The following is a 12,210-nucleotide window of genomic DNA, read 5'->3' on the forward strand; positions in this document are numbered from 1 at the left end:
ACCCCCCTGCGCCCTGCTCCAGCGTGCATTTTGGCTGGGTGCGGCTCCGCTCCACCACCACTGCCGCCAGCCTCCATCCACGCGCCGCTCCTCTCACGGGGCTCGCTCCACCACGTGCTGCGCGGGGCCGGGCGGGCTGCCGCCGCACCTCGCTCCGCTGCCGACACTGCAGATCGTGTCGCTCCGCCCGCGCACGGGAACTGCCTCGCTGCTGCTCGGAGAGCGCTCAGTCCATGTGGCCGAGGCTGCACGGTCCCTGAAGCAGTTTTAACTGTGCAAGGACACAGCTGACATTGCTCAACAGTCTCGGTAATTAAATAATATTCACGAAAATATTCTTCCATTGGCATATATTTTGACTCAGAAATTAACTGTGTCCAAACCATCTTCCAAATGTCTTTGGTAAGAATTAAATCCCAAGAAACATAGAAAAAGTTCTTAAACAACCATGCAAGGAAATGTTTCAGTTCCTTTTGAGCTTGAATTAAGCTAAAATTTACAAATCGTTGTTCAAGAATCTTTTCAAGTTTAAGATAAATGTCCATATGCAGCTCTGAGAGCCAAGAGTCTTTCGACGGTCCCTCCATAGTTTAGAGATGGAATAGCAAAACAAAAACAAGAAGAGAAATCCAGAGTTTACTCACAAATCAGTTGCTGTCCTTAGGGATTGGGGATTGTTCTGCTTGCATTACCCACCATTTGTTACAGTTCAGATACTGCAACACGTGTATCAGACAACAAGGCCCGTGGAAAGAATATATATATGGACCGATTCTTGATAGACGTTTCAGAGATGTTTATTTCTCCAGCCGCATGGCCGGGATCTGCTGAGGAACTGCTCAGTCACGGGACCCGAGGGTCCTTGCCCGTGCAGGGGAACACAAAACAACCAATGGGGAAGGAGGCTGACCAGGGCCAGGGAAACCCCGTGTCTCCCCCCCAGGGCCCCTCTCCCAGGACTACATGGCAGGGGGTAAGGGACCCTGACACTGTGGGGCTATGCAGTGTGTCAGATAAGGTAGGCGATTTAGTTACACAGCTACCCGGTCTGTAGGGGAAACGAGCTTTAACATTGCTGTAGCTTTTGGGGAATTAATATTTGCTCTGTAGTGGCTGAGTATCTTGAGGTGGAGATGGAATGGGTAGTATTTCTGAGGTCAGCATTATTCACAGCTCTCCAGTGATGAGAAGATCATGATGATCCACCATGTTGAATTCTTTCTTGGACTCTTTTTCTTTGGCATTTTTGGACTCCTATGGTGTATTTTCAACTGATATGTGCTTCTGGTATTGCAGATGAGGCTGGACTAAGGGTAGGTGCCAGAACCCCCAAGAGTATAATCAATCTTTTATGCTTCATTTATATTTTCAGAGTATTTTTCCCAGGAAAAATTAATCTTGTTAGCCTAATAGGTGACTTTGCTGCCAAGTGCCAAGTGTACCTTCAAAAAAATATGAGCAGCATTTTCTCCAGCATAATATTTTATATAGAGAATAAGATGGACCCTCTGGCTGCTCTATGCTGACCCTGTGAATGGATTTACACAATCCTGTCTTTGGGTGTCTCAAAGATCTCTTGCTAATCTGAGAAGTTTGATTTGTGAAAGATCTGTTAGATCACTTAGTCCTTTCACTGTGGGTTTATGCAGAATTACTTCTCACGAAGTATTTTCATTAAAAAATTTTTCATTTATGGTGATTTATTACAGTTTGATGTCTAATGTTTATGCCACACATTGTCTCTCAGAAGATCAGTTTTTCAGGGCAGACACCACTGAGGGTTCTCTGCATCTGTGGGACTGCATTTTGGAGCCAGTGCAAAGCATTATGAGCCACTGGCTGGGATTTTGGTGAGGAGTTACTAAAAATTATCTTTGTAGGAAATGACTGCATTTATGATTCAGTCATTAGGGGTTACACATTTCCATTTCAAAACTAAATTTCGAGGGTTTCAGTTTGTGATGGGTTGACCTTGGCTGGATGTCAGGTGCCCACCAAGCTACTCTTTCACTCCGTCTCCTCAGTGGGACAGAGGGAGAAAATACAAAAAAACCCCCAATCCCTTATGTGTCAAGGTTTTTGGGAAAAATGCAAGGGCTGCACTCCGAAACAAAGCAAAATAGAGATTTATTCTCTACTTGCCATCAGCAGGCAATGTCCAGCCACTTCTTGGAAGTAGGGCTTTGGTGCACGTAGTGGTTGCTTCAGAAGACTGCCTTAATCACTCATGTCCCCTCTCCCCTTTTGCTTTTTTTGAGCATGATATTTTAAGATATGGAATATCGCTTTGGTCAGTTTGGGTCAGCTGTCCTGGCTGTGTCACCTCCCAACCCCTCATGCACCCCCAGCCTATGGGAATGGTGTTGAGGATGAAGCTGTGCAAGCGCTGCTCAGCAATAGCCAAAACACTGGTGTGTTATCAGCACTGTTCGGGGTACAAATACAAAGCACAGCACTATAATGGCTGCAATGAAGAAAGTTAACTCCATCCCAGACAGCCCTGGTGTACAGTTAAATAATTTGTTGTAGTGATGTTTACAGCTCCTATACAGAATATTCTTTTCAATTCTAAATGATTGCTGGCACCTTTATTATTTGACATTTTCTGAAAACAGAGGTTTTTTTTCTTTTGAACTTACACTAACTAGGAGTTTTAGTGGGCCACATTTCACAGAGCTGTGTTCATGAAACATTGCATTACTTTGTGATTTTTATAACTCAAAACCTACATTTTGAAGTTAGGAACAAAATCCAATAACACATATTTTAATTCTGCTAATATTTTAAATAATTTCCTTTTTAAATGGTTTCAAAATAGCTGCTCTGGGAACTGTAGTTAACCTTATTCCTGTGAAGTGATTTATTAATAGAGAGTAGGAGCCCTTTTTATCTGACTGGGAGATTAAAATAATATTAAGTTAAAATTATCTAGTTCCCTCCCTCTCTTCTTCTGCTCCTTTGTAAGATGAATAAAGGTCATTTGAAGTTAATGTCTGGTACATTTGGAACTAATAACAGGAAATGCTCTTTCTAACAATAGCTAATCTCTCTTTTAGGTAGGGCTGAACCCATTTCTAAGATGTGTTCATTTGCTCATGATTCTGGTAAACTTCAAGCAGTAAGGCTGAACATTTCCATGTCAGCTGCCTGCTTCAGGCTAAATTTGTAATTTTTGTACAAAATACTCAGCAGTTTCCAAGGCTGAGACTATTCCCTTGCTTGGAATTATTGGCAGGTTGTTTGTTTGTTTCAAGCAGTTGAGTTCGACTGAGTTGTTGAACAGCTCAGTTGTCTTAGCATTTAGGGCTAAAGAATTGAAGCTTGCTGAAATGAAAGAGTCTTTTATGTTAGTCATGTTTCCTTGGTCATGGAAGTCCAGTGTTGATAAAGTTTCGTATGACTTCAAATACAGAAAGTTCAGAGATACTTCTAAGACTTCTTTCCTGGCACCAGACAGTCCTGGAATAGTGTGTCCACCCAGTATGTTTAAGGAAGCCTCTGAGAGTCAGTGTGAAGATGGAGAGCCATTTGGTAGAAGGGAGATAACAGGCAATGAATATTGGAGTGCCTTAGGTAAAAAGATTTAACAAGAAGCTATGAACAGATGGACTAGACTAGTTTAGAAACACAAAATGAGACAAACTGATATCTGAAATATGGTGGTCAAATGGAAGGAAGGTTGCAGAGGGGTTGAACCTGGGGGAGATTAACAGAAAGACATGGGCCAATCAGCCCATGGTTTGCTCAAAAGCCTGAGTGGAAGGGTCTGTTTCCTTTGCTTAGGGTGGCATGAAAATACTGACTTGTGTGAAATCTACAGCCACTTCTAAATCTGGAACACAGGAAAAATGGTAGTTTGTTGATGTGATCATTTGCTGCTGTGTCTCAGGGATTTGTTTGGTGTGCTTACGTGTGAGCTGTATTAAAGAAAAAGCAAAAGTTATGAACTTACTGATTGAGGTTTAGGATGGGGAGAACAAACTAAGTCGTATAGCCTTGTGAAACTTAACTTTCGTGATTTAGAAGTATTTCTTCCTGTGCATCACTATCATAACATTAAGTGCTTGTTTGTGAAATAAGCCTTGAATTTGGTGCATGCGCTGGGTGTTTTCTGGTTATCAGCTGCGTGAAGGAGTGTTACAGTGCGGATGCTGTAACATGCATATCAAACAACGAGGCCCATGGAAAAGAAATATATATGGACAGATTCTTGGTAGATGTTTCAGAGATGTTTATTTCTCCAGCTGCATGGCCGGGATCTGCCGAGGAACTGCTCAGTCATGGGACCCGAGGGTCCTTGCCCGCGCAGGGGAACACAAAACAACCAATGGGGAATGAGGCTGACCAGGGCCAGGGAAACCCCGTGTCTCCCCCCCAGGGCCCCTCTCCCAGGACCCCACATGGCAGGGGGAGGGCCCCAATATTTCACCTGTTTATTTTTAACAAAAAGAGATTTAAAACTTAACATTGAAAACAACTGGATAAACATGAGATAACAAGGACAGTTTCAAAACAAAACGAGCCACCCTCCTGAGTCTTTAAATGTCCAAACAGATTCTCTGGAACATGTTAAGGCTGACAGAAGGGAGACAAGACTCTCTGAGCATGCTTTGTGGGGAAACTGAGGCAGGAGAGGGTTTAAGTTCTTCCCTCCCCCTTGTCATCCCCCCCTCGTCATTGGAGAGGAGTTGTAGGGAAAGGGAGTTGTATAGGGAAGCCATGGGGTGAAAAACGGATTAGGAATAAACTGGGGATGGGTAAATTTAGGAAAGGGTTCATATGGGGTATAGGGTAAAAGGGGAAAGTAGGCTGTGGGTAGGGAAGTTGCTGGGATGGATATTGTTTATAATTTTGTGCATAACGGCTGCCTTTGACTGGAATACCTTCAGGCCCAGTAACATTTGCTGCTTGTAAACCTTTCTTTCCTTGTGCTAAATCAAATTGTACAACTTCCCCATCTCCTACACTTTGCAGGTAATTTTTAGGGTTATTCCTTTTAATGGAAGTTCTATGGATGAATAAATCTTCCCCTGTATCATCTCGCATTATAAATCCATAGTTGTTTTTTACATTGTACCATTTCACAGTTCCTGTGATTTTCGTTGCTACAACTCCTCCTATCACATGCTTGCGTGTTTGTCATGGCTGCTTGTCCCACGTAGCTGCTGCCTCGCCGACTCCAATGTTCTGGCCAGGCCCCCGCGTTGCGGCCGCGCTGTGCCCTCCGAGCGGCGCTGCTCCACCGCGTGTCTTGGCTAGGCGCGGCTCCGCTCTGCCGCCACCGCCGCCAGCTGCCACCCGTGCACCGCCCCTCTTGGTTGGCTTTTCATGGGGCTTGCTCCACCACGCGCTGCGCAGGGCCGAGCAGGCACCGCTGGGTCACGCCGCTCCTGCTGCACCTCTCTCTGCTGCCGACACTGCAGATTGCGTCACTCCGCCCGCGCGCGGGAACTGCTTCGCTGCTGTTCACAGAGTGCTCAGTCCACGTGGCCTGGGCTGCACGGTCCCTGCGCCAGGCTTCCCTTCGCCAGGACACAGCTGACATTGCTCAACAGTCTCAGTAATTAAATAATATTCACGAAAATATTCTTCCATTGGCATATATTTTGACTCAGGAATTAACTGTGTCCAAACCGTCTTCCAAAAGTCTTTGGTAAGAATTAAATCCCAAGAAACATAGAAAAAGTTCTTAAACAATCATGCAAGGAAATGTTTCAGTTCCTTTTGAGCTTGAATTAAGCTAAAATTTACAAATCGTTGTTCAAGAATCTTTTCAAGTTTAAGATAAATGTCCATATGCAGCTCTGAGAGCCAAGAGTCTTTCCACGGTTCCTCCATAGTTTAGAGATGGAATAGCAAAACAAAAACAAGAAGAGAAATCCAGAGTTTCTAGAGTTTACTCACAAATCAGTTGCTGTCCTTAGGAATTGGGGATTGTTCTGCTTGCATTACCCACCATTTGTTACAGTGCAGATACTGTAACACGCATATCAAACAACGAGGCCCGTGGAAAGAAATATATATGGACCGATTCTTGATAGATGTTTCAGAGATGTTTATTTCTCCAGCCGCATGGCCGGGGCTCTGCCGAGGAACTCCCGTGATCACGGGACCCGAGGGTCCTTGCCCGTGCAGGGGAACACAAAACAACCGATGGGGAACGAGGCTGACCAGGGGCAGGGAAATCCTGTGTCTCCCCCCAGGGCCCCTCTCCCAGGACCTCACGGCAGGGGGGGAGGGCCCCAACATAGGAGAATCCTGCCTTGTCTGTGCTACTGCTCTCCCAGGATGTCGCAAAATCTGGATGTGTGTAGTGAGTAAAGCAGGGGCTATAGCAAATGAAAGGAAATTGTTATGGGTAAGGTAGCTGAATCCATCTGTGAAGACATGGGTCTTGACTCTGTTGTTGCTGCAGAATTTTGTCTGTTGCTCAACAGTGACTTAAGATTTTAGAGATTTCATCTTGTTTCTTTATGTTGAAACTGAGTACCCAAAGACTGATTTGCAGAAGTACTGGGTATTTGTACAGGTAACCCAAGCCTATAATTTGAACATATTCAGCTGTCAGGAGTCCAAGAGGGAACACCCTGAGACCCCTGTATGTTTTCAGAAATTAAGATTATTTTACCTCAATTTGCAGGTTGCCCTAGTAGCGTGGCTATTGCTATTCCCACTTTCTAGGGTGCATTATGAAGTTTGATTAATGGCTGTGATGAGAGCTATATAAAAGCTTCTGGGGAAACTAAAATTCCTACCTTGATGGTAGGATTTAAGTAGTCTGTCCAAAAAATAGGATACACCACATATGGAACCATCTCTGCTGTGTACACAATAAAGCAGGGGGCCTTGCCAAAGTACAATATATGAGTACCTGATTAAAGACAATATCCGAATGCATATGTGCAAGAGGGACAAATTAAGCTTGTACAGGCAGCCATTCCATAACTTAAAAAGATTTGACTTCATGATAGTCTAAATACTCTTTTCATACAGTATTGTTTTACCGTGTAATTTATGTTTCAACTGGGAAAGAGGCTGGTAGAATCATCATGAGGAGAGGATGGAATGTGAAGCTGTGTGTTAGAAGACCTCCAGGTTTAGTTATAGGTATTTTTCTTTGTATGAGAATAAGTGCTATAGTTCTGTGGTAACTGCTCTGAGAATGAAATGACCACAGAGAGTGATATTTCCACAGCTGTGGTATTCGTGGAGGTGAGCCCTTGGCACCCCTGGAGGAGGCAGTTGCTTGAGCACTGGGGAATTTTGCCCAGTCGCTGCCTATCTCTGTTAGTGGATGAAGGCAGGCTTCTCCTTTAAAGGCTGAAAGCCTTTCACAAGTACTTTGTTTACAGTAAAAAAAAATGCTAAATTGCTAGGGGCACATTGTGGAAAATGAAAACAACCCTGTTCTTCTGTATTTTCTATTCTGTAGGTAAAATACAAAAGAGACTTTGAAGAAAGCAAAGGAAGAGGGTTCAGTATTGTGACCGATACGCCCGAGTTACAAAGACTGAAAAGGACTCAGGAACAAATCAGTAATGTATGTGACTGCAACCTAAAGTGATTGTAGATGGAAAAATAGTGTGTCTAAGAAAAGGCGTGTTTGTTGGTAGTTCCGATGAAGTCTGTGCGAGTGAACAATCTGATTTTGGTGATTGATTTGTGTATGTCAGATTTTGAAATGTGTGTAACTGTATACCATGGACTTGTACAGCACATTGGCAATGTGTGTTCACCTCTCCAGCTTTCAGCTAGTATGCTCAAAGTACTTTCTTTATTAAAATGATTTGACACTTTTTGCCCTTTTAATAGATTTGTCAGCAAGTAAGAATACTTTTGTAACTTTTTGTTTACGTATAAAGTATATACATTATGTAAGTTAAAAAGTTTTGTCTCTTTTTTAGCAGGGGCTGTCAAAATTAGCATAACGCAAGATGGAATTTTCTAGAAGCAGATAAAATTTTGATGCTGAGTTTAAAAAGAAAATACATGTGAGACAATGCTCTGCAAGATGACAAAGAAATGGCAAATAGCAAAACCTAACATATTTCATTAGCTTACAGGAATGGGATTTTTAAAAACGGGACTTTTCCTGATTTATATTTTCACTTAGAAAGTTATTTATTTGCATTGTATTCTCTTGTAGCACGTTTAACTCACTTCATGGTGGAATATTGAGTGATATGTAGTGCAAGTTCTGATATGTATAAAATAGGTAAGAACTTGTGTGAACTAGAAATGATGCAGAATCAATACTATTCACTTGTCCTGACTTCCTTTCTGATCATTCTTCTGCTGCAAGAACTTGTCCCTATGGATTATTTTGGGAAAATATTTTTGAATCACTCTCTGTAGTAGTAAAATAAGAGCACAGCAGCAGAGACACCCCGTGCAAGTATGATCAGATGAAAAGAATGGGATTTATTTACTTGAAAGAAAAGAACTTTCTTCAAGTTGGGATATTATTGAAGAAAAAAATCTCTGAAAAATACTAGTTTTTCACAGCAATGGAGATTTACCGTTATTGCCAAAGCATTCACTAGTTAAGATTTTGATGTCCAGAGCTAGTCTTTGAGATGAAAAATTTGGGCTCATTTCCTGGAGCCTTGGCTAATGGAGAGGACAGTTTATTTAAGAGCCATGCAACTGCTGCTGTATAGGCAAGATGAGAACAAAAGCTCATCTCTTATGTTCATACTGGGGCAACTGAAATTACCGGCTTGTAAGAGAGAAAAATGTAGAGTGGTGAAAAACATGGCCATTAAGACTTCCATTTGGGATCTGGGAAACTTCAGTGACTCCCTGGTTTTAATCAGCTGTATTTTTTATTCAGACCAGGAACTTAAATTAGGTCCTCTCATGACCTACACAGCTTCCTCAAGCAAGAGTGATTCCTTTGTGTGGGGTAGCTCTGGAACGCATCAAGGAGATGAAACAAGCAATGCTCTGGTGAATACTTAATCCCTTGCACGGGTCTGCTCTGTTAGGAGAGATTGAGAGGAGTGCCGTGCAGCAGGTCTGTGGTGCTCAGTTTGGGATATTGGCCTGCCAAGAAATTTATTTAGACTTCCCAAGTCCAGTACCCTGAACATCATAGTACAGGGTAGTATGACACAGCTCACTTGCATGCTCTTACCTCTCTCTTGTTCAAAGCATATTGGGTTTTCTGTTGTGGGAAAAGGAAATAATAAAAACAAACAAGTAGTTTTGTGACATGGGAAAGAGCTTTCTTCCCATCTCTATTTTTGAGTGGATTAAGGGGGTTTCATTCCTAGTGGAAGATCGTTGCATGATTTATGATACTGTCTGGTTCCTGAACCAAGGATACTCACCTGCCTTTTCAGATCCAGAAATAGCTTTTTAAAATGGGAAAAGTGGTTTTATTTCAGTTTTTTCTCTTGGTCATTGCATGTAAGACTCCTTTCTCTTCATTTCTAACCAACCAATTCTTAACAATGTAGATTTGTTCTATCCAGTCTTAATAATAGAGAGTTGTTTTACTTATGTACGTAGCTGAGAGAGATTCCAAGTCAGGGACTATATTAGAAATAATTAGTCTTGAAGGGCAAAATGGAATTTTAAAATGTGCATGATAAAAGAAGTTGCATTTCATTTCTGTTTATACTGAAATAACAATTTATAGCATTATATCCTAGAAAGATAATTGTGCATAGGCCACATCTTCAATTTAATTAGAAAGCTCCTGAATTATAGAAATGCCTTCCACACAGAGTAGTTTCTGTATTTGTCAGATAAGCAGTATACATCATGGACTAAGGATCTAATTAAGGTTTCAAGACACTGAAAGGTAAGCACTTTAATAATTCTAAAATAATTTTAATTTTCAGATACAGAAAAATGGAAGAATACTAATATATCTATTTAATTTTCAGTTTTGTTTTGATTTCACCTTGAAGTACTAGAAACTTCTCAAAGAGCCTATTTGAACCAAAATTGTAACTACTGCATTGAAGGGGTAAGTGAGAACAGTTAACTGTGTAGCTATCCTTGATGAAAATAAATAACAAAATAAATTTTATAATAATAAATGTTAAGTAGCATAAATGTTTTTAAAAGATTGTCTTTTTTGTCCTGATATGAAGTTTGGCAGCATATGGATATTAGCACAGTGCTCTGACTTTTTAAAGAATCTCTTGTGATATGAATATAAACCTTGTGAGGAAAAAAATCATGGGGGCACTGGAAGGAGAGTGGGTAGGTAAAGGGGGTTGAATTTTGGTTGTTATTTTGCCACCAGCAGTCCTTCCTCTGAAGATTTAGACCAAACTTGTGGACTTTACTTTATGGCTCTTATGGAGGTATCAGGACCAGAATGCAGCTTCTTAGAAAAGAATGAAATTTATCCCAGTATCGCATGATTTTTTTAGCCTAGTTCTGCAGATGGACAACATATTTTGACATTGACTATGTAGTCAATACAAAAAAAATATGTACTGTTCATACAGAGAAAAGTGTACATTTTGTCAAAGGACCTTGCAGTGTTTTTTGTCCCTCTTGAACTTTGAAAGGATTTTCAATATGAATGCAAAGATTCTCAAAATGAAAAAAAAACCAAACCAACCCCATGTATTTTTATAGGTGATTTTGCAATTAAGCTAACTGCAAACTGGTTTTACAAGGAAAAAGTTAAGGTGGCAAAAGGAACAGAATAAATAAAGATGACAACAAAAGATTATTGGTCTATCATGACACAGGGCTAAAGGAGGGAGTAGAAACTCAATCTAATAATATTTTCTTTGGGGAAATGGAACACTTTCAGCAGTCTGCAGCAATGAGCTGCAGCTTACTGCCACTGTACTTTTATGTCTAGATATATGACTTGAAGCATGTTTTATCCTATGTGAAATAAGTTGCTCTTTCTTAAATATGTTTCTGGTAAATGTCTGCAAAGTATAAAAGAAAACAGGTGTCCATACAAATTGATGGAGTGAGAAGCTTTCATTAAGATAAAGGCCAGTGCTTGGAGAGTAGAGGTTGCTGGCTTGGTTGTATGGCTGGAAGGATGCATGGAAGCTTTCACAGTGGTTGTGCTCATTGCATTAAGAGCCCATGTAAAAGCATTCCTCACTTCCTCATTAATGCTGGTATGAACTTAAATCATGTAGGAGCAATAAGCACCACACATTTGTGCCCTTCATCTCTTGGAGAGACAGAAAAATGAAGCCATGCAGTTAATTTATTTGTATGTGACTCATTTTCCAGTAGGTTTGGATCGTATCTGAAATGAAAACTATGCCTTAATGCAAAGAAGGAAAATAAGAAAGCAGATGAAATCTGCTTTGAAAAACACATTTCCAAGGTATCCTATTTTGGTGAAGAACTTAGGAAGGACAGTAGAGTTAATGGAGAGAAGGTCTCTGAATCACCGCTCTGTGGGGTAAGGGAGTTGCTTGCCAAGTATGAGGAGTTGAACTCCTCACTGAAGTTAGTGAAGCCTGTATTGGATGAAGAGAGTGTGTGAAGATCTTGTAGCATTCTTTAAAGTGTTGTATGTGGGTTCTAATGAAAAAAGGTGTATATTAATTGTCTTTAAATGTCTTTAATGAAATGTGGTGCCTGGTGTGGGGTTTTTAATTATCAAGGTTCACAATCTACCTCCAGTTAAATTTATACAGCTTCAGGGAATGCAGAGGAGGACAGGATTTCCCCCATAATTTGAATCAGCTGAACACCTGTTATCTGGACAAAGACACAAATGATAAGGAATTGGACACTACCTCAGATGTGATAAAAATACATCTTCAGTAGCAAGTAAAGGAGGACCCAAACCACATCGCTACTGTAGTTGTGCACATCTGAACATCTGAAATTAGAAACTGTCCCTAACAGACACTGAACCACGGCTCCCTATTTGGAAGCTATTGGCAGAGTTGTTCAATCTGTTTACTTGCTCAAACATAAAATGGTCTCTTAAATTGCCAAAACAGATTGTAGAGAAAATTGGCAGGAGAAGATGCTAACAACATGGCCCAGAGCTCCATTTGTAGGATGCACAGCACAAAACCTGCTGATACTTGTCTCTAAGGGTTTTTTCCCTCTGTTGAATTCAAGTGAAGAAGAATAGGGAACAAGAAAAATTAACAGCAGCATCAATGTCAATTTCACAAAACCAACCCTGGCACATCAACGAAGAGACTAGGTAAGCATTTTAAATTGCATAAAAAAAGAGCTTATGCTGTTCTAGGCAAT

The 12,210-nt window shown here is 41.1% G+C and overlaps 1 protein-coding gene across 5 annotated transcripts in view; it reads left to right on the forward strand.

Annotated features, from left to right (window-relative positions):
- The window catches only part of NEBL (nebulette), a 260,639-nt gene that overhangs the window by 111,505 nt on the left and 136,924 nt on the right, over window positions 1–12,210 (forward strand). For 2 of the 5 annotated variants that reach the window (XM_048295474.1, XM_048295482.1), the window contains exon 4: window positions 7,433–7,540. In XM_048295474.1, coding sequence (XP_048151431.1) covers window positions 7,433–7,540 — 108 coding nt within the window. The other 3 variants (XM_048295425.1, XM_048295431.1, XM_048295441.1) reach the window with 3 other exon arrangements.

This window comes from Corvus hawaiiensis, chromosome 1 (genome assembly GCF_020740725.1).
Source record: "Corvus hawaiiensis isolate bCorHaw1 chromosome 1, bCorHaw1.pri.cur, whole genome shotgun sequence".
In the NCBI taxonomy this organism is placed as follows: domain Eukaryota; kingdom Metazoa; phylum Chordata; class Aves; order Passeriformes; family Corvidae; genus Corvus; species Corvus hawaiiensis.